Here is a 19,093-nt window from a genome sequence, read left to right as displayed (position 1 = left end):
TTTTTGACCATGAATTATGTTTCCAAAACGGCCCTCACCTTGGTCTCTAGAGAGAGATGAAGATCTACCTCTACCTCTACCTCTACCTGTGTTTGTGTAGAAGGCCTGCTCATGCATATTTACGAAAGATAATTTACTCCGATAACCCCCCAATCCTCAATTTGAGGGCTAGGGCTTCCCTCCTTTAGTTAAATACTGACTTGCTCTTCCACACCCTATGAGGCATCCTTAACTTGACTCTTTACTTCACCTTGAGAACTTCCATCATTTCATTGATGGTGTGCTCGACCTCTTTTTGCCTTGACGGGGGATGACTAGTGCTTGGGCCACTTCCGTATTTGTGTGGGATGACTAGTGCTTGGGCCACTTCCGTATTCGTGTGGGATTCCACGACGTTGAGGCGGTGCTCAACCTCTTGAAGCCATTCTCTAAGCTCCCGGTTCTCTCGTTTGCAGCTTGAAAATCTCCTCTTGGAGGTAGGCGGCCTAGTCATTATGGTGAGTGATGAGGGGGTTTTCTTGGTGTAGAGAGAGCGGTTGAGAACAACGACTTCTTTCCTTGTTGGTTTTACTAGTAATGTGGAGCCGGAGAGGAAGGGAGACACCTACACAGCAGGGGGGATGAGCTAAAGAGGAGGCATGCTAAGTTGGGACTCAAGTGCGTTGAGTTTGGCGCATGTATGATGGACTAGTAGAGGACACCGTTTGTCGAAGAGACTAACCCCCTCTCTAGGCGGGCGGGCTGTGCCTAGGGATAGAGGGGGGAGCCTTGGTATGAGAGAGAGAGAGAGAGAGAGAGAGAGAGAGAGAGAGAGAGAGAGAGAGAGAGAGAGAGAGAGAGAGAGAGAGAGAGAGAGAGAGAGAGAGAGAGAGATATCTCTACACAGTGAAAGAGTGTGTGAGAGAGAGAACACGGTGCCCTCATTCTTAGAGGGCATACCATGAAAAAAAGAGAGAGAATCAATGCATAAAAGTGAACGTGTCCAACCTTCCTTCTATGGTAGATTTGAGATATCGATTCCTAAAGAAAGACCTCCCAAAGCTCTTGTTTACAACAAGGAGGCTCTGTTCTGCATAGGCCAAATCTGGTTGAGAGTGCTCGGATAGGGGTAGGTAATTGCCTCAAGGGAGTGGAAATAAGCGGATGTATAGTTGTAGTGACAAAAGTGTTTGACCTTTTGAAGAGGGTATACTTGTGCCTCGCCTTCAAAAACAGAACAAATTTGTTTTTTTTTTGGAGAGAGAATATTCTTTATTATCTGATTGAAAAAAAAAGGATATTTTGGTGCTTTATTTATTTATTGTAGAGGCAAAAAGAGCACACTCTCAAGGCGGGTAAACACTACTAATTTTGAAAAAGCGCGATTTTCGAGGCCGGTGTGAATTTTGGTAGCGTCGTAGATACGTATATTATTGCCTTAACTTCTATTATTAGTGCCGGTCGGTTTTGTGTGTAAAGTGTTGGAGGGAAGGTTCACCCTTTAAGTTTAAATTCAAATTCCCATCGCCTAAGCTTGTCATTGAGCTGTAATCCGCAGCTCTTAACCGTCTTAATCACTTCTTCTTTTAGGCTCTTATCATGCATAATTGGCGTCATACACTCGAACCTTTTCATCCTTGATTCCTTGCCAGTAGAGTTTATCTTATTCGCTGCCAGATTGAAGCTTCAGTTTTGACATTTCTGCAAGATTGGAGCGGCAATCTAGCTGAATTGGATCATCAATATAAGGATTAAGCTTGGCTGGTTTCCTGGTGAGGGTTCAGATTTTCCTCTTCCTGGTAGGTTTTGATTTGCTTTTGGGGGCACAAAATCACAACGATACTAGCAACAACGATTGACTTCACCCCTTGACGTGGTTTTCAATAGCATTCTAACTTGCTGCCCTTTGCTTGCAATCCAAGATGAGAACTCTGGGCTTTCAAAAAGCGCTCATCACATAATTAGTTTAATTACGTTGCTCTTTGCTAAGCAAAAAGCTAGAAGCGGAAGATTTGCAAAGCAAGAGGAGCCAAAGTCTCACCTCAAGTAGAACAACAGCAGCGCATATGTGAGTGCTAATCCCCTCCCCCAAAAGAAAAAAGAAAAAATAAAAAAAAAGTGAAAGAGGTTTGACAGGCCAATATTTGTGCAGGTGTGCGGCAGTGCTAGGGCAATGTGGGCCTCGGGTGCCTCGCTTCAAATCACTGTTTCATTCGCAGAGGTACTCGGATCACGAGATATCCTTCCTGCGGGGAGACCGCCAGGCTGAACTCCAATCCATATGGCAGGTGAGAGTAAAATAAATCGGTCCAATTTTAATGAACAATCATCAATCAATTCCCCTTACTAAGCTTTGCATCTTAATCCGCCTTCTAATCACGCTTTCATAAATAGAACCTTCACCTCCTCGAAGCCTCAAATTTCATCTCTTTCCCCTTGAGGTTACTTCTTTTTCCCCTTTTATCTAGTTTCCCCCCTAATCCCATGGATTTTTCCCCATTTGATTTAAATAATCCCTTAATTTCCCCTAATTTCAGATAATTATGAGGTGCGTTTCTACCCTTATGATCAAATAACCCCTCATGAGGTGCATTTCTCCCCTTATGAATAATAAGCCCTCGACTTTCGCTTTTCCTACTCCCCTTTCAATTAACAACCTTAATCTCTTTGATTCTCTTTTTTTTTTTGGTTTTGTTTTTGGCATCTTTTATATTTTCAAAATTAAGCTTTGGAGGTTTGTCTTAACAGGACATTGGTGAAGACAAGTACCAGAAGCTGGAAGAGCTCCGGCAAATGGTAGCATCTGCAGTGGACAAAATATATGAAAGGGTATGCAATTAATTCCCATTTTCAATTCTGTAAACTTCAAATTTATGCATCCCTGACTTTTCTATCATTGTAAGTTTGTGATAGCACAGAAAAAATCCATAATGAACAACATTTTTGAAATTTAGTGGTAGTTGTTAATTAAATTCTTTTTAACTAGCATATTTTTTGGGGGGATTATTCGCAGGCTTTGGAGGAGTGCATGAGGCGAAAAATGGCTCTAGAGGACATGGCCATCAAAAGTGAGAATCGGTTAAGGGAGCTCTTGGGGTCTAGAGCTCTACAGGTCAGGCTAGGTTGGCAAGCATTCAAAGCATCTTAAGCTACTGTGCTATTTTCTTAGAGATCTTTGTTGAATTTAGGATTGCTCCCCCACTTAGTACCTGCTGCATTACATTGCATGGTGGTGGCAGGCGCTTGCACCCAAGGAATTACCCCTCCAAGTCCGCCTGAATATGAACATGGCCCGCTTGCAAGACCTGGACAATGCTAGGCTGGGTGGCTATGGATGGGTTGGAGGGCTTGTAGTCCTGGTGGAGCTCCGTCACAGGGTTGCGGCACTGCGAGAGATGTTAAGGCTTCCTCCATGTGACAGCTTTGCAGATCTTGATGAGGTCTCGCACAGAACCATGCTCTTCTGTGTACATAATAGTAATTGCCATTCAAAAGATTTATATTTATGTGCTAACCTCTTATGACTATCGCAAAGTTTATAATTATACAATTTTAGCCATAGAACATTTGTTCTTATGTGCTCAAACATCCATTTTTTGCAATGTTTTGTGTTTGGTTTTTTTTGAGTAGGTGCTTGCTAGTACAACAGAAGCACTTCACAATCTGTGCCTGGGAAAAGTAGCCTCAATTCCATCCTCTCATGTCCCCAAGGGTAAACAGAAACCCAAATTTCAGGTGCGCTCAGCAGTGATATAAATATCCATGCCCAATAAGTTTGAATTGTAGCAGTCTGCAGGTGTGTAGGTGATTGGCACATTGCAAGTGAGGGCTCCCTGTAGTCGCATGATGTACAAGCACCATAGCAATACTAAGAATAAACATAAACAATAAGTATGTAATCAATCAAGTGCCCTTTCAGCACATCCATTTGTTGCGTCAAAAGGCAGATCACAACTCAGGGGCTTTACACACTCACGGGTGCCCAAGAAAAAGGGATAATCTCCCCCACCCATTGCTTGTGGAGCGGGATCTCACCTGTCCAAAACCCTGCCTATCCGATGGGCAGGGGATAATCTATAACAGTCCCTCATTTGCACACGTCTAAAAGGATGATGTGCAGACATAAGGCATTTTCTTCATGCGATTATTCAAGGCTTGTTCAAAACGAGTATTATAGGTCATGGAGTTATTAGGAAAAGCATTCTTAGAAAACTGGGATTGATTTTGAACAGCAGCTGCAGCGGTTTTATCAAACTCTTTGTGCCATGGAGAATGCCTGGGTGAATTCCTTTGCCTCCCAGGTGTGTTCAAGATATAATGCATGCACTCTTTCTATGGTCCAAGCATTCAGCACAGAGTTTCAATCATGATGTTCAGCTTTCGTAAGTGTCTGCAGATCTTTCTGTTGATGAAATGCACCTTGTTTTCTTGCTATGTGAGAATAATTCACTTTGCTTGATTGTGTGAACAAGCATGGTCACGAGAATGTATGAAATTGTATGTGTACAAAGAATATTTTTGTGTGTGCGCGTGTGCGTTTACAAATAGATATGTATGCATGTGTGTGGCTTGCTCTAGCTAGGTGACTTGTCCATGGCTATGTATATATGTATGTAACTATTTCTATGTTGTGTATGGCTATGTCTATGTATGTATGCATGCATGTATGTATGGGTCTATGTCTATGTTGGCTATGGCTATGGCTATGGCTATGGCTATGGCTATAGCTATGTCTATAGATGCACATATGCATGTGTCTATGTCTCCGCCCTTATGTACATATAAGGGATATGCCTTCAAACATGTGCAGGATACAGAAAAGAACTATGAAAATCTTCATTGCTCTGGGATGTCTACTCGATTGGGTTTGCAAGGTAGATATCCACTGGTTCTCAGGTTTAAATATGCCTTACTAGAAAGCATCAGTCTTTACTTTTTTTTGGGATGTTATTTTTTTCTATCTTATCAGAATTGGAGTTGAACGGTGCCAAGAATAAAAACATGGACTTGGAAAGATTCATTAAAGAAAGAGGCAGTCCTACATTGGCTACTCCTGTTGTCTCTTTTGGGTTCGCCAAAAAATGCTCCAGCTCCAAATTTCATTATAAGAGAAAGGATAGTAGCAGGCATTCCAAGCGGTACTTGGAAGAGACCTCTAAGCTGGAACAGCTGAGTAAGAGTTTTGAAGCTCATATATTGCATTGATTAAGGAGTCTATAGTTCCTGCCTTTTATACTTACTCATGCTTTCCTTGGTACTCAATTCTTGTTTTTCACTGTCCATGCTTCATATAGGTCAAAAAATTCTCAAAAAACTGGAGGATATCAACAGGCATGTTAAATGTGCAGCTAAGCCTGTGGATGAGGTTTTCAGCCCCCTTTCATCATACTCACGGAACTCCAATATAGAGTGTTCACCATCTTCGGGTATCATTGAGAACTGTGACATTTCAAAAGACTTTTATTCTCCATTGCAATCAGCAACAATGTCCCCATCTTCAGAGGATAATGGAGGAGACACCCCGAACTCTGTTTTACCTGAAACCATTGCAAAAGCACGGATTCCTAGCTATCATCTAAGCATAGGGATCAGCCCATCACATTGGCCAGGGACCACCGTGGTTTATGAGAAGAAAGAGGCTCCATTGATGCTTTTACATCAGCATCAAGATCAATCAGAAGCTCTTGATGCATGTTGGGCTGCACAGTATGTGGATGATTTGGCAAAAAGCAGAGTCAAGGAAGAGGATAACATGGCAAGGCAAGTTGACTCTGCAAGTGGCAATGCAAACAAACCCTTGGAATCGATTTCTAGAGCGGCCAAGAGTGATACTGTTACAAACGAACCACAGGACAGTGGTTGTTTAGGTAGTGAGAGGTGGCCTTTGAAATCAGTCGCATGTAATGAAAAAAGCCCTTCTCTGGCAGCAATGGAATCTGTATCTTTGCCTCCGGTGACAGTCCCCCCACCTCCACCCCCACCACCTCCTTCATTGGGAGCCAAAAGAATGCAGACCAGTAAGTCCACCATGCTGAAGAGGTCTGTTACCATAAGCAGACTGTATATGGGGATGAAAAGAAAGGCAAGTGGAGGGGCTTATGCAAAATCAATCCTGGCAGCAGGACAGCGTCGAACGATAGCTGTAACTGTAGCAGGCACACGTGATGGCATGGCTGAAACTCTTGCAGAGATAACAAGAAGGCAAGCTTCCCATATCTGATCATCAACATCTTCCCATGCATACACATAATTAAAATATAATGTTTCCTTCAGCAAGGTGAGAGATTTGGATGACTGACCTTGCCTGTCTTGTTGCCTCTAGATCTTCATACTTTAGGAAAATTGAGGATGACGTACAAAAACATGCAACCTCTATCATGGAAGTTAAATCAGGCTTGGAGTTGTTCGAAACTCGAGACATGCACGAACTGCTGCGGTTTCATGAAAGTATTGAGGCTCGGTTAGAGCAGCTTACTGATGAATCTCAGGTGATGATGCATGTCTATGTTGTGTATATACATCTATACCACACATACACATGCATATAATTGGTCACTGTATACATACATAAACTTGCATACATCATATGTGCACACATATATACATATAAACATACATATATACACATATATATATGTATACATACTTGTCCACATCATCTATTGTGAACTCTCTTTGCAGGGCATTTGTTATTGCCATGACCATAGATAATTTTTTGACCCACTGTCCATGCAGGTATTGGCACGATTTGAAGGGTTTCCATTTAAAAAGCTTGAAACTGTAAGAGCAGCTGCATCTCTATACTTGAGAATGAGCTCCTTAGTGCAGCAGATTGAGAACTGGCCTGTTGAGCCTTCCATGCCAAAGCAACTTGACAAGATCACAAATTTCTTTGACAAGGTGTGGAGTTGGCTTTTTCCGACTTTCACAACAATCGATTGTCTACACAGAACATCTAACCTGGGATGTGCCTTTTGGAATTCAGGTGAAGACAGAAGTAGAGGTGATTGAGAGGACAAAAGATGAGGACATTTTGAGGTTCCATGGTCAAAACATCATCTTCAGCTTTGAGATAATGACTCATATCAAGGAGGCAGTGGTTGGCCTTTCTTCTCGCTCTCTAGCATTGGCATTGAAGGTGAGTTAAAAAGAGGTTATGCTAAATAGATTCTCTAATGATGTTTGTGAGCTTCAAGTAGTGTAAGAGTTATTGTGTTGAGCACCCCCCTTCCCCCGTCTCTCTCTCTCTCTCTCTCTCTCTCTCTCGCACACACACATCAAGGGATCTCAGCGTAAGTCCCATTGCCTGCACTTCAGTGCTGCCCTATGGATCAAGTGTGGTCCGCCAGCTGAGCTTTGACATTAAAAGATTCATCTCTCTCTCTCTTATTTAGACACACATGCGTGCGCGCACACAGACATGCACACACATATGCATGCATATCAAAAGATCCTAAGTTCAAGTCCCATTGCTTGCAGTTCGGTGCTGTCTTGTGGATCACATGTAGTCTGCTTGCTTGACTATGGCATCAAGACTCATATCTCTCTCTCTCATTCTCTCATCGGGCATGCATGCAAACATAGCAAATGCGATTATGCGTGCCTGCATAGACACTGAACGTAAACCCCCAAAAAAGTCAGCTCCACCGAGTATACTCGAGCTTGAGATGCAATTGATGATGAATTGCTTAACGACATGAGTGGGTACTAAGGAGCGATCTATGATGTAAGGTTTTATAATGATACGATTCTGGATACTCCATGCTGTTCTTTTTGTGTATGAATTGCAGGAAAGCCAGAGGACAAAGGCAAGTATGACGATAGGGGATGAGTACATGTCTGCCAAGGACATGAACAAGCTGAGAGCAAGCTTCCAAATGCTGTGGAGAGTTTTTCAGCTGGCGTTCCGGGTCCACAATTTTGCAGTTGGCCATGACGACAAAGCCGAGCAGCTGTGTTCTGATCTTGCCAACGAGATGGAGACATACCCTTCGAGCTTCTGGCTGGAGCTTGCAAACAAGTAGTGGCTCCAAAAGCCACTCATGGCAGCCGAGATTTTGGGGAGTTCAGTATGTATAGTTTTAGCAGAGCAAGTAGCATCGAATTTACACCATCCTTACATGTACAGTGCAATTACTTTGACAGTTTAATTATATTATATTATGTGGCATATGTGTGTGAGAGAATCATATTGACCTCACTTAAGGCCAAAATGGCCTAACCAAATACAAGAAAAACTTTAAAACAGTCTTAATAAAGCTAACTATGTCATGTATTTAATACAAGAAAAACTTTAAAACAGTCTTAATAAAGCTAACTATGTCATGTATTTAATACAATCACCTCAACTCGAAGTTTGGGCTCCGTTTGCATTTTGGGTTTGTGGAAATCTTCAATGAGAGCTTTGTTTACTTTCCTTCTTTGCAAATTGCTTGAACTTTGGTGTTCAAGTTAATTGTCCATAGCATCCTCACTTTATTGTCACATCGAAATGCTCATTTCTTGATGGATGAAGGGAGAGCTTAATTCACTTAGATGGAGGAAAATAGAGATAGTCTTTTGACTAGATGATTCTCTTACAAAAGATGAGAAAAAAAGAAGCCAATGGACGAGGAAAACTTACAAGCAAACCTATTCAAGCAAGCATCCATCTAACATGCTATGAATCCAATAGCATACAAGCAAGAGTAAAGAAGAGGAGCCCACAAGTATTATATTACAAGGAAATGATTATTGCTTATCATCAAAATTATTGTACAAGTGATAAGTTTTCACTCTAGGTTGGTTAAACTAAGAAATGAATCAATCTCGATAGGTTGAGTCTTAACAGGCTTGTGTGAGCTCTTACTTTCTAGTTGGCACACCAAGGAAATGATTATTGCTTATTATCAAAATTATTATACAAATGATAAGTTTTCACTCTAGGTTGGTTAAACTAAGAAATGAATCAATTTCGATAGGTTGAGTCTTAACAGGCTTGTGCGAGCTCTAGGTTGAGTATTTTATTACAAGGAAATGATTATTGCTTATTATCAAAATTATTGTACAATGTTGAAAGAACGGTAGAGGGGGAGGAGACACACACACAGGAGCAAACCTTAATGTATATTGCAAACCTTAACCATAGAGGGAAGCCATCTCCCTTCATCTACAATGCATAATGCCATAATCCAAAATACACACAAAACACATTATAAGTTGTGTCCACACACATCTAACCCTAGCTAATGTCCACACACTATGATCAGCTGGACACGGTCATTTATGTCTTACACATGTTCCTACCTAACATGCCAGCACATAGCATAGCTGGCTCACATTGACATCGAGCTTGAATCTCAACAGTCTCTCTCAAGCTCATGATGTACTGCCATAGATGAAGATGTAGATGAGCTTGGGATATCAAGACTCTCAACACTCCTCCTCAAGCTCATCCCAATGTACTCCCAACATAGTACGGAAGTACTCAAACTTTTCCTTGCTAAGTGGCTTTGTAAAGATGTCTGCCACTTGCTCATCAGTCTTCACATACTGTAGATCAATTGTACCATCCAGCACCTTCTCTCTGACAAAGTGATAATGGATCTCTATGTGTTTGGTTCTTGCATGAAATATTGGATTCTTGGCCAATTGTATACTGCTCATGTTGTCACAATGAATGATAACTTTGCCATCAATAGACTCACTCAAATTTGCCAAGAGATTCTTTAACCATATTGCCTCACAAGTAGCAATGGCTGCACCCTTGTATTCAGCCTCTGTATTGGATAAAGTAACTGTAGGTTGCTTCTTGCTACTCCAACTTATCACGACACTTCCAAGTGTAAAAGCATATCCACTAGTAGACCTCCTGTCATATGAGCTACTTGCCCAATCAGCATCTGTGTAGCCATGTATATCCAAGCTTTTACCACTCTCATAAAGTAGACCATAATGTGCAGTGGTCTTTACATATCTCATAATACGTCTCATTGCATCCAAATGTAGTTTTTTGGGACTCTACATAAATTGACTTACTAGCCCCACATCATAACTCAAATCCGGGCGTGTGATAGTCATGTAAATGAGACTACCAATCATCTTTCTGTACATCGATGGATCATCCAATTCCTCGCCATACAGCCCGCAACTTCACATTTTGCTCCAAAGGTGTACTCATAGGCTTACACCCTGTCATGCCATACTTTGCCAACATATCTAATGCATATTGGCGCTGTACTAACCATGTACCTGCATGATCTTTTACCACTTCAATGTCAAGGAAGTATCTCAACTCACCAAGATCTTTCATGTCAAATTGCCCACTCAAAGCTTTCTTGACATGCATCACATCTGCACCATGATCACCTGTGATAATCAAGTCATCCACATAGATGATAAGTAAAATAATCCCATGCTCTGTCTTCTTCACATAGAGTGAAGAATCTGCTGTAGAAATCTGAAAACCAAGAGAGATAAGATATCTGCTCATCTTATCACTCCAAGCATGAGGTGCTTGCTTCAAACCATATAATGCCTTTTTCAATTTGCATACATGAGTGGGATATCTTGGGTGTACATACCCTTCTGGTTGTGCCATATACACTTCCTCTTGTAGATCTCCATTTAGAAATGCATTTTTGACATCCATCTGATGCATTTCCCAACCATTAGTTGCAGCCATAGCAATGACTGCTCTCACTGTGCCCATCTTTGCCACTCGACTAAAGGTTTCATCATAGTCCAAACCTTGGGTCTGTGCATAACATCACGGCCCTTTTCACAAGGTTTGTTAAAATAGCCTTTTTACACAATACAATTATGCCAAAGACAAGATATATATATAAAAAGTTGATACATGAATCAATTCCATACAAGCCAAACCGGCTCTCTTATTCTTTTCCTTTATTCTGTCGATGATCTAGAATTCGGCCTTCCAGCCACTACATGCTGGGCAAAACCCTACGGGACCATACACCTCATCGTCGGTCGCTGGCGAGGACTCAAGTTGGCATGTCGCCCTCTCAAGCTCCATCGCTCGATCCTCCCGTCCCTCAGAGGGATGTCTGCGCACTAGGGTGGGCTAATTCACCGCACTAGCCTAGGCCCTCAGAACTAGGCAGCATCACAATCACTCGCCTCAATAGGCAAACCTCATTCTCCCAATGGTATGAGGGATACCATGGGCCAACTCCGGGCCTTACTAACGTCTCCGCCGTCCGGCTATACAAGCACAAGAACGGGGCAGCCTCAAGGCAGGGAGAAGTTATACCTGTATCTTAATTTAACCAAGATAACAATCCATTTACTCAACTAAACCATAGGACTAGAATCCATGTTACCTTCTTAAGAAAACAATCCTTTTCACAAGGATTTTAGCGATTTAACTTGAGATTGCGATGAGACATTCTTTATTAAGGCATATGCTATTGTTTAAAAGAATACAAACTTTAAATAGTAAATCAATCAAATAGATCACTATTAACAATTAATAGAGAAGCTGGGGCCATACCTCAACCCCTAAGAATGATATATAATTGAAAAACAAAATATGTATATACCTTATAGAAATTTATCGTTTATCGTTGTCTTTGCTTGTTAACAAGAGCTTTAGAACTTGATATATGAGAATAGAGTCTTCTAATACCTTGTCTTACGATTGAAATCATCCAATCATCCCCAAGCTTCATCTCCTCTTACTCGTACTGTGATTCTTCTCTCTTTCTAAGGTCTATGGCAAAATAGCCTTCTCTTACAGGACTACGGCATACTATTCTTTCTCTGAGATAAAAGCTATGGAGTTTTGGTCTCTTCCTCCGAAAGACCATAGCAATCTAAGCTTCTTTTCTAAGATATTAGATAAGAATGAAGGGATATATACATCTCAAACTCTAGGATTACCTTGAGGCTACTTGCTATCTTCTCACAGTTTTCTCTGTGTAGAGATCTTGACAGAAACAGCAAATTGTTTCGGCCATAACTCTCTGATAAAAACTTAGAATATAATCATATAACCAGTCAAAAAAACGGGAAAGCATCTGGTCTACAAGCCAGCATGGGTAGAATAGGCAAAGACGTCTGTATATAGCCACAAACGCGCCATCTTTAGAAACGCGTTGTTTTTCCAAATTTTTAGTATGCATGGACTCTAAATGTGTAAAAGTACTCTAAATATAACCTCTTATCACCCAAATTCGAAATTCTATTTTTGGGGATACTTATCTCTTAATAGAACTATTCTTATGTTCTTATTTCTTTTAAGATTTTTGGAGCTAATATTTTTATTCTAACACTTTCCTAATGTTTCTAGCCTTATTGTCTCACTCTTCTCTAAGTGCACTGTCTTTCCTTCTTGAAATCTATATTAAAAGAGACACAGACATATATGGCTTGGGAGGGACTTTACAATCTCCCCCACTTAAAATATTCGAGATGTCCTCATCTCACGAGCTGGGGTAGTATCTAAGTAAATCCTCCTATCTCTTTCAAAGTGGTGTCCCCACTAGGTAAAAATCTTCTTTTATCTAAATATTGTTCTTAAAGATTCATTTATTTCATGTGCTTGGCTCGTTTTGTTGTGCCTCCAAAAGGTTTTTATTATTCTAAAGTTAATTGGCCTTATTATCCTAATTTCATGCATCCATATACCTCTCAAATGCTATGAACCTTCGAATTCCTTATTCTATATCCCCATGTAATATGGTACTTAACAAATTATCATGGAAAAACATAAGGGAATCAATTCTTTACGCAATCTAACCTATGATAGCAATTTCATAATCTTAGTATCGTCTTGTAGAATACCTCTATTCATCATGCACATTACTTCACATGAATCTTGCACCAATCCTCTTCTATTTACTCATAGAAATACTTGTTGAATTCGGTTATCTTTAACCCTGCTATCCCTATTTCTTGACCTAATTTTTTCTCTAGCTCATGATTCTTTGTAACCAGGGGTGGGCTTGACGTTCCTCTTGAATTAGGAGACCTCTTCTTGATTAACATGAAAGGACTCATGTCCTTCTCGACACCTTCTATATAAAAAAACTTTATCACAGTCTCTGGCTATAATTACGGCTTCTGAAATAGAGGATGGTTTCACATACTTGATGAGGTTATTCAAAGGTAGATTAAGCTTCCAAATGAATCGATGGAGAAGAGTTACCTCATCCATCTCTGGAGCAAATCGGAGAAGTTTAACAAAAGTTTGGTGGTATTCTTTTAGGGTCCTCCCTTCTTGGGTTAGCTCCAAAAATTCGTTCATTTTATCCTCTCGAAATCCTAGAGGACAAAACCTTTCACGAAGGTGTACTTTCATGGCATCTTATAAATTGATTCTAGCTCCAGTGGTAAGATTGACAACAGTGCTTTCAACTAATTTGGCATTTCTTATGATTTTTAGACGAGCAAGGGTGAACTTGCTTCTTTCATTATATCCATGAAAAGCTCAAAACTATCAAATACTTATCATAGCGCCACATCTAAAGAATATATGTGAGATCTTCATTTTTTGAGAATTACACATCTGGTGTCTTGGGATTGACACATCCAAAGATTATCAGGATTGACATATCTAAGATGATTAGTTTTCTGAAAATTACACATCTAGTATCTTGGGATTAACACATCTAAGAGCATGATCCTCTAGGAATTACACATCCGAGACCCATGTTTGTCTGAGATGGGTTCAAAATCTTGGATGATTGTCCTAGTGTAAAGCATCCAATGGATGGCATTCACACGTCAACAATTCAAACCTTAATGGAGTTATAATCTTAATAATTTATAATCGTGAACTAATGAGATATATCTTGAAAATTTCTCTAAACAAAGTTTCGGTCTATCCTTCTATTCAGTCTCTCACTAGTTTCTTAATTTGATCACCCTATGTTTTTTCCTCACAAAAGGTTTTCTCCCCAATCTTATTTCTCAAATTTATTGTACAAATATCTTGCGTGTCCACCCCCAAGATACAAGCAAAATTTTATAGCATGATTGTCTCAACATGTGAGGATATTCAAATCACTTCCATGGCTAGTAGAGATGATTGATTCGTCCTCATATAATAAACAATCACTTGTTTTAATCCCTTGATAGTTAACCTTTGAAAAACAAATCCTAGGAACTAAGATCGGCTCTGATACCACTTGTAAGGTTCCCCCCTTCCAAAAATAGGAAAAACGCTTAAGATAGTCCACTAAGAGAAAAATTCCTATTTATCGACACCTTGACCATGTAGAGATTCAAGGATACGATTCATAGGTAAGACCTAGTCCTATCCCACAGGGGAAGCGTGATCTTCTAAAAGTCAAATCACCCATAGGGTAATTTATCATAAATTGGGCAACTACTAGACTTGATTTCTAGAGGCAATGCTTTTTTCCTCATCCATGCAAGGCACAGCCCCGCTGACCTAGTCTTCTAGAGTAGAGTTGCCCAAGAAGCTAATTATCTAGCGTAGGACTTGGTCTGTTGGAAAGCTACCCGACTAATCGGGTCGACCCGTCCATAGGATGGTGCCATCGAGGCATTCTATCCTCCCACTTTCCACCCTACTCACGCTTCAATTTGTTTTCTAATTAATCCTACCACACTGTTTGACATAAATAAACATGTTTCTTAATCACGGCCCTTTTCACAAGGTTTGTTAAAACAGCCTTTTTACACAATACAATTATGCCAAAGACAAGATATATATATAAAAAGTTGATACATGAATCAATTCCATACAAGCCAAACCGGCTCTCTTATTCTTTTCCTTTATTCTGCCGATGATCTAGAATTCGGCCTTCCAGCCACTACATGCTGGGCAAAACCCTACGGGACCATACACCTCATCGTCGGTCGCGCTGGCGAGGACTCAAGCCGGCCTGTCGCCCTCTCAGGCTCCATCGCTCGATCCTCCCACCCCTCAGAGGGATGTCTGCACACTAGGGTGGGCTAATTCACCGCACTAGCCTGGGTTCTCAGAACTAGGCAACATCACAATCACTCGCCTCAATAGGCAAACCTCATTCTCCCAATGGTATGAGGGATACCATGGACCAACTCCGGGCCTTACTAACGTCTCCGCCGTTCGGCTATACAAGCGCAAGAACGGGGCAGCGTCAAGGCAGAGAGAAGTTATACCTGTACCTTAATTTAACTAAGATAACAATCCATTTACTCAACTAAACCATAGGACTAGAATCCATGTTACCTTCTTAAGAAAACAATCCTTTTCACAAGGATTTTAGCATTTTAACTTGAGATTGCGATGAGACATTCTTTATTAAGGCATATGCTATTGTTTAAAAGAACACAAACTTTAAATAGTAAATCAATTAAATAGATCACTATTAACAATTAATAGAGAAGCTGGGGCCATACCTCAACCCCTAAGAATGATATATAATTGAAAAACAAAATATGTATATACCTTATAGAAATTTGTCGTTTATCGTTGTCTTTGCTTGTTAACAAGAGCTTTAGAACTTGATATATGAGAATAGAGTCTTCTAATACCTTGTCTTACGATTGAAATCATCCAATCATCCCCAAGCTTCATCTCCTCTTACTCGTACTGTGATTCTTCTCTCTTTCTAAGGTCTATGGCAAAATAGCCCTCTTACAGGACTATGGCATATTATTCTTTCTCTGAGATAAAAGCTATGGAGTTTTGGTCTCTTCCTCCGAAAGACCATAGCAATCTAAGCTTCTTTTCTAAGATATTAGATAAGAATGAAGGGATATATACATCTCAAACTCTAGGATTACCTTGAGGCTACTTGCTGCCTTCTCACAGTTTTCTCTGTGTAGAGACCCTGACAGAAACAGCAAATTGTTTCGGCCATAACTCTCTGATAAAAACTCAGAATATAGTCATATAACCAGTCAAAAGAACGGGAAAACATCTGGTCTACAAGCTTACGCGGGTAGAATAGGCAAGAACGTCTGTATATAGCCACAAACGTGCCATCTTTAGAAACGCGTTGTTCTTTTCACATTTTTAGTATGCATGGACTCTAAATGTGTAAAATTACTCTAAATATGACCTCTTATCACCTAAATTCGAAATTCTATTTTTGGGGATGCTTATCTCTTAATAGAACTATTCTTATGTTCTTATTTCTTTTAAGATTTTTGGAGCTAATATTTTTATTCTAACACTTTCCTAATGTTTCTAGCCTTATTGTCTCACTCTTCTCTAAGTGCACTCTCTTTCCTTCTTGAATTCTATATTAAAAAATGACACATACATACATGGCGTGGGAGGGACCTTATAGCCCTCGTCCATCGTACCGGAAGCACACCATTTTACACCATACCCAGGCTGGTCAAGACCTGGGCAAGTTTTTGCCGCGTGAGCTGTCCTTTGAACACTCCTCGCCGCCAGCTGTTGCAAACCAAACTTCCCTTAGAAAAACACATATACCGAAAGCTCTCTCCAGCATTCTGGCGTAAGACAGTTCTTTAAGAAAACAGGGTTTCTATGCAAGTTTTCAGTTTTGATTTTCTTTTGAATACAATGAGTATATGTTAATTTCGTATCTCAATACTTCTAGATCATAGGTCTGGATTCCCAAGTAGAAATTCCTCGAATTCTAAATTCTTGATCCTCAGATCAAAATCAAAGGTCTCAACTTAGTTACTGATTCGGTGGGTGATTTAAGTGTAGATTATTGAACTGGTCACATCGTCTTTTCTTGAAACTGACGAAGGAGTTACGTCAAAGTCATAGTCTGATTCAGGATTTGAGTCTGGAAAGGTTCTTCCAGAACTATCTTTCTCAAAGGTTAATATTTCAATTACTACTTTACTAAATTTCATTCATTGAGTATTTTGCTTAACTGAATTTAAAACTAGTCACGAATTCCTATGAGGAATAAATTAATCATTTATCTAAAATTCTGACTTTGATAGTTTTTCTGAATTTTTTCATTACCATCCTAGAGAATATGAAACGGTAGAATTCTCTCTCACAAAGTATTTACTTATTCAATTACCAATATTCATAGGATTTAAACATAGGATTAAAGTGAACTCTTATTTTGATATAAAAAATTTCTGTATGCATCTATTTATGCATAAAATCTAACTTTTACGGAAATAATACTTTAAAATAAAAGAAAATCCTTTTATGCATCTATTTATGCAAAAAAATCAATTTTGATGAAAGTAACACTTTTATAAAAAAAATTCTTTTATGCATAAAAATCAATATTAGTGAAAGAAACACTTTTATAATTAAAAAAATTCTTTTATGCATCTATTTATGCATAAAAATCAATATTAGTGAAAGTAACACTTTTATAATTAAAAAAATATTCTTTTATGTATCTATTTATGCATAAAAATACATTTTGATGACAGTAACACTTTTATAATAAAAATATTATTTTATGCATCTATTTATGCATAAAAATTTATTTTGATGAAAGTAACACTTTTATAATAATAAATTTTTTAATGCATAAAAATCAATATTAGTGAAAGTAACACTTTTATAATAAAAAAAATCTTTTATGCATCTATTTATGCATAAAAATCAATATTAGTGAAAGTAACACTTTTATAATAAAAAATTTCTTTTATGCATCTATTTATGCATAAAAATCCATTTTGATGAAAGTAACACTTTTATAATATAAAAAATTCTTTTATGCATCATTTTATGCCTAAAAATCAATATTAGTGAAAGTAACTTTTTTATTATAAACAAAATTCTTTTATGCATGAAAATCAATATTAGTGAAAGTAACACTTTTATAATAAAAAAAATTCTTTTATGCATCTATTTATGCATAAAAATCCATTTTGATGAAAGTAACACTTTTATAATAAAAAAATTCTTTTATGCATCTATTTATGCATAAAAATCCATTTTGATGAAAGTAACACTTTTATAATAAAAAATATTCTTTTATGCATCTATTTATGCATAAAAATCCATATTGCTCAAAGTAACACTTTTGTAATAAAGAAAAAAATAACCAATATGCATCTTTCTATGCATAGAATTTATATCTAATGAAAATCACTCTTTTATAATAAAAAAATAACCAATATGCATCTTTCTATGCATAGAATTTAAATCTAATGAAAATAACACTTTTAGAATAAATATATTTCTACTATGCATTTTTCTATGCATAGAATGAAAATGACACTTTTAGAATACACAAACGATAGGGATTATTCTTTTAGAATAATAAAAGATGAAACTTATTTCACAAAATTTTAGAAAATTTCACCATAACCTCCTTTGTATGGCTGACCATTTTTTAATTTTTCCTACTTTAATTTACTTAAAAAATTAACCCCAACTGGTTTTAAGCACTCGAACTAATCAATTTTCACTTTTAAAAGAGAAGCAATATGAAAAGTTTAATTCCAACTATTAGATCACTTAACTAGGATAAAGAAGGGTTGATTTTAAGAATGAGAGAGGGGGAAAGCCTTTCCAAATTGTCAGCTGATTGAGACCTCTGTAGTCCACACAGAGTCTTAGCGTACCATCTTTCTTTTTCTGAAAGAGAACTGGCGCACCTCAAGGTGAAACACTGGGTCTTACAAACCCTTGTTCCAACAGCTGTCTAAGCCGGGGATAGAATACTTATTCTTAATTTGAGACCTCTGTAGTCCACACAGAGTCTTAGCGTACCATCTTTCTTTTTCTGAAAGAGAACTGGCGCACCTCAAGGTGAAACACTGGGTCTTACAAACCCTTGTTCCAACAGCTGTCTAAGCTGTTCCTTGAGTTCGATGGCTTCAAGAACTGGCATTTTGTACGTGCACAAGGCTACTGATTGAGCTCCGGGGGTCAATTCTATCACATGATCTACTTCCCGAATTGGAGGCATCTCTATTAGCTCTGCTGGGAATAAATCATCATAATCAATTAACCATTCAGGTTCTTTAGCTTTTAACTTTGAGTCTACCGGATTCATTTTGACAAGATAAATGCGCTTCTTCTTTCTAAGTCCTTTTAGTAACTTAGAAGCTTTTACTAACTGCAGGCTTGGGGATCCTGAAATTCCGGTTCCTTGAACTTTGTTTCCGTGAAGATCAGAGAAGGAAATGGTTCCATTATGACAGTGAATGTCAGCTTATTTTTATGGAGCCAATCCATTCCAAGGATCCCGTCAAAAAC

The 19,093-nt window shown here is 38.7% G+C and overlaps 1 protein-coding gene across 3 annotated transcripts; it reads left to right on the top strand.

The window, feature by feature from the left end:
* The first annotated feature begins 1,594 nt into the window (after positions 1-1,594).
* On the top strand, positions 1,595-8,146 carry LOC147641535 (uncharacterized). 3 transcript variants are annotated; one of them, XM_086787124.1, is made up of 15 exons: positions 1,595-2,047; positions 2,132-2,267; positions 2,517-2,566; positions 2,728-2,808; positions 2,993-3,091; positions 3,219-3,419; positions 3,610-3,714; positions 4,212-4,280; positions 4,790-4,853; positions 4,949-5,152; positions 5,274-6,180; positions 6,302-6,467; positions 6,715-6,879; positions 6,965-7,117; positions 7,770-8,146. In XM_086787124.1, the coding sequence occupies exons 2-15, from the start codon at positions 2,261-2,263 to the stop codon at positions 8,001-8,003; spliced, it is 2,505 nt and encodes an 834-aa protein (XP_086643250.1). In that variant the 5' UTR covers positions 1,595-2,047; positions 2,132-2,260; the 3' UTR covers positions 8,004-8,146. The 3 variants fall into 3 exon arrangements, with proteins under 3 accessions (XP_086643250.1, XP_086643179.1, XP_086643101.1); XM_086787053.1 differs by lacking the exon at positions 2,517-2,566 and having other exon boundaries at positions 1,912-2,047; positions 4,215-4,280; XM_086786975.1 differs by lacking the exon at positions 2,517-2,566 and having other exon boundaries at positions 1,912-2,047.
* Positions 8,147-19,093: the final 10,947 nt, after the last annotated feature.

Source organism: Cibotium barometz, chromosome 1 (assembly GCF_041138505.1).
Source record: "Cibotium barometz isolate CiBa-2024 chromosome 1, ASM4113850v1, whole genome shotgun sequence".
NCBI lineage: Eukaryota > Viridiplantae > Streptophyta > Polypodiopsida > Cyatheales > Cibotiaceae > Cibotium > Cibotium barometz.
Note: the sequence above shows the minus strand (reverse complement) of the source record. Positions and strands in the feature narration are given on the sequence as shown.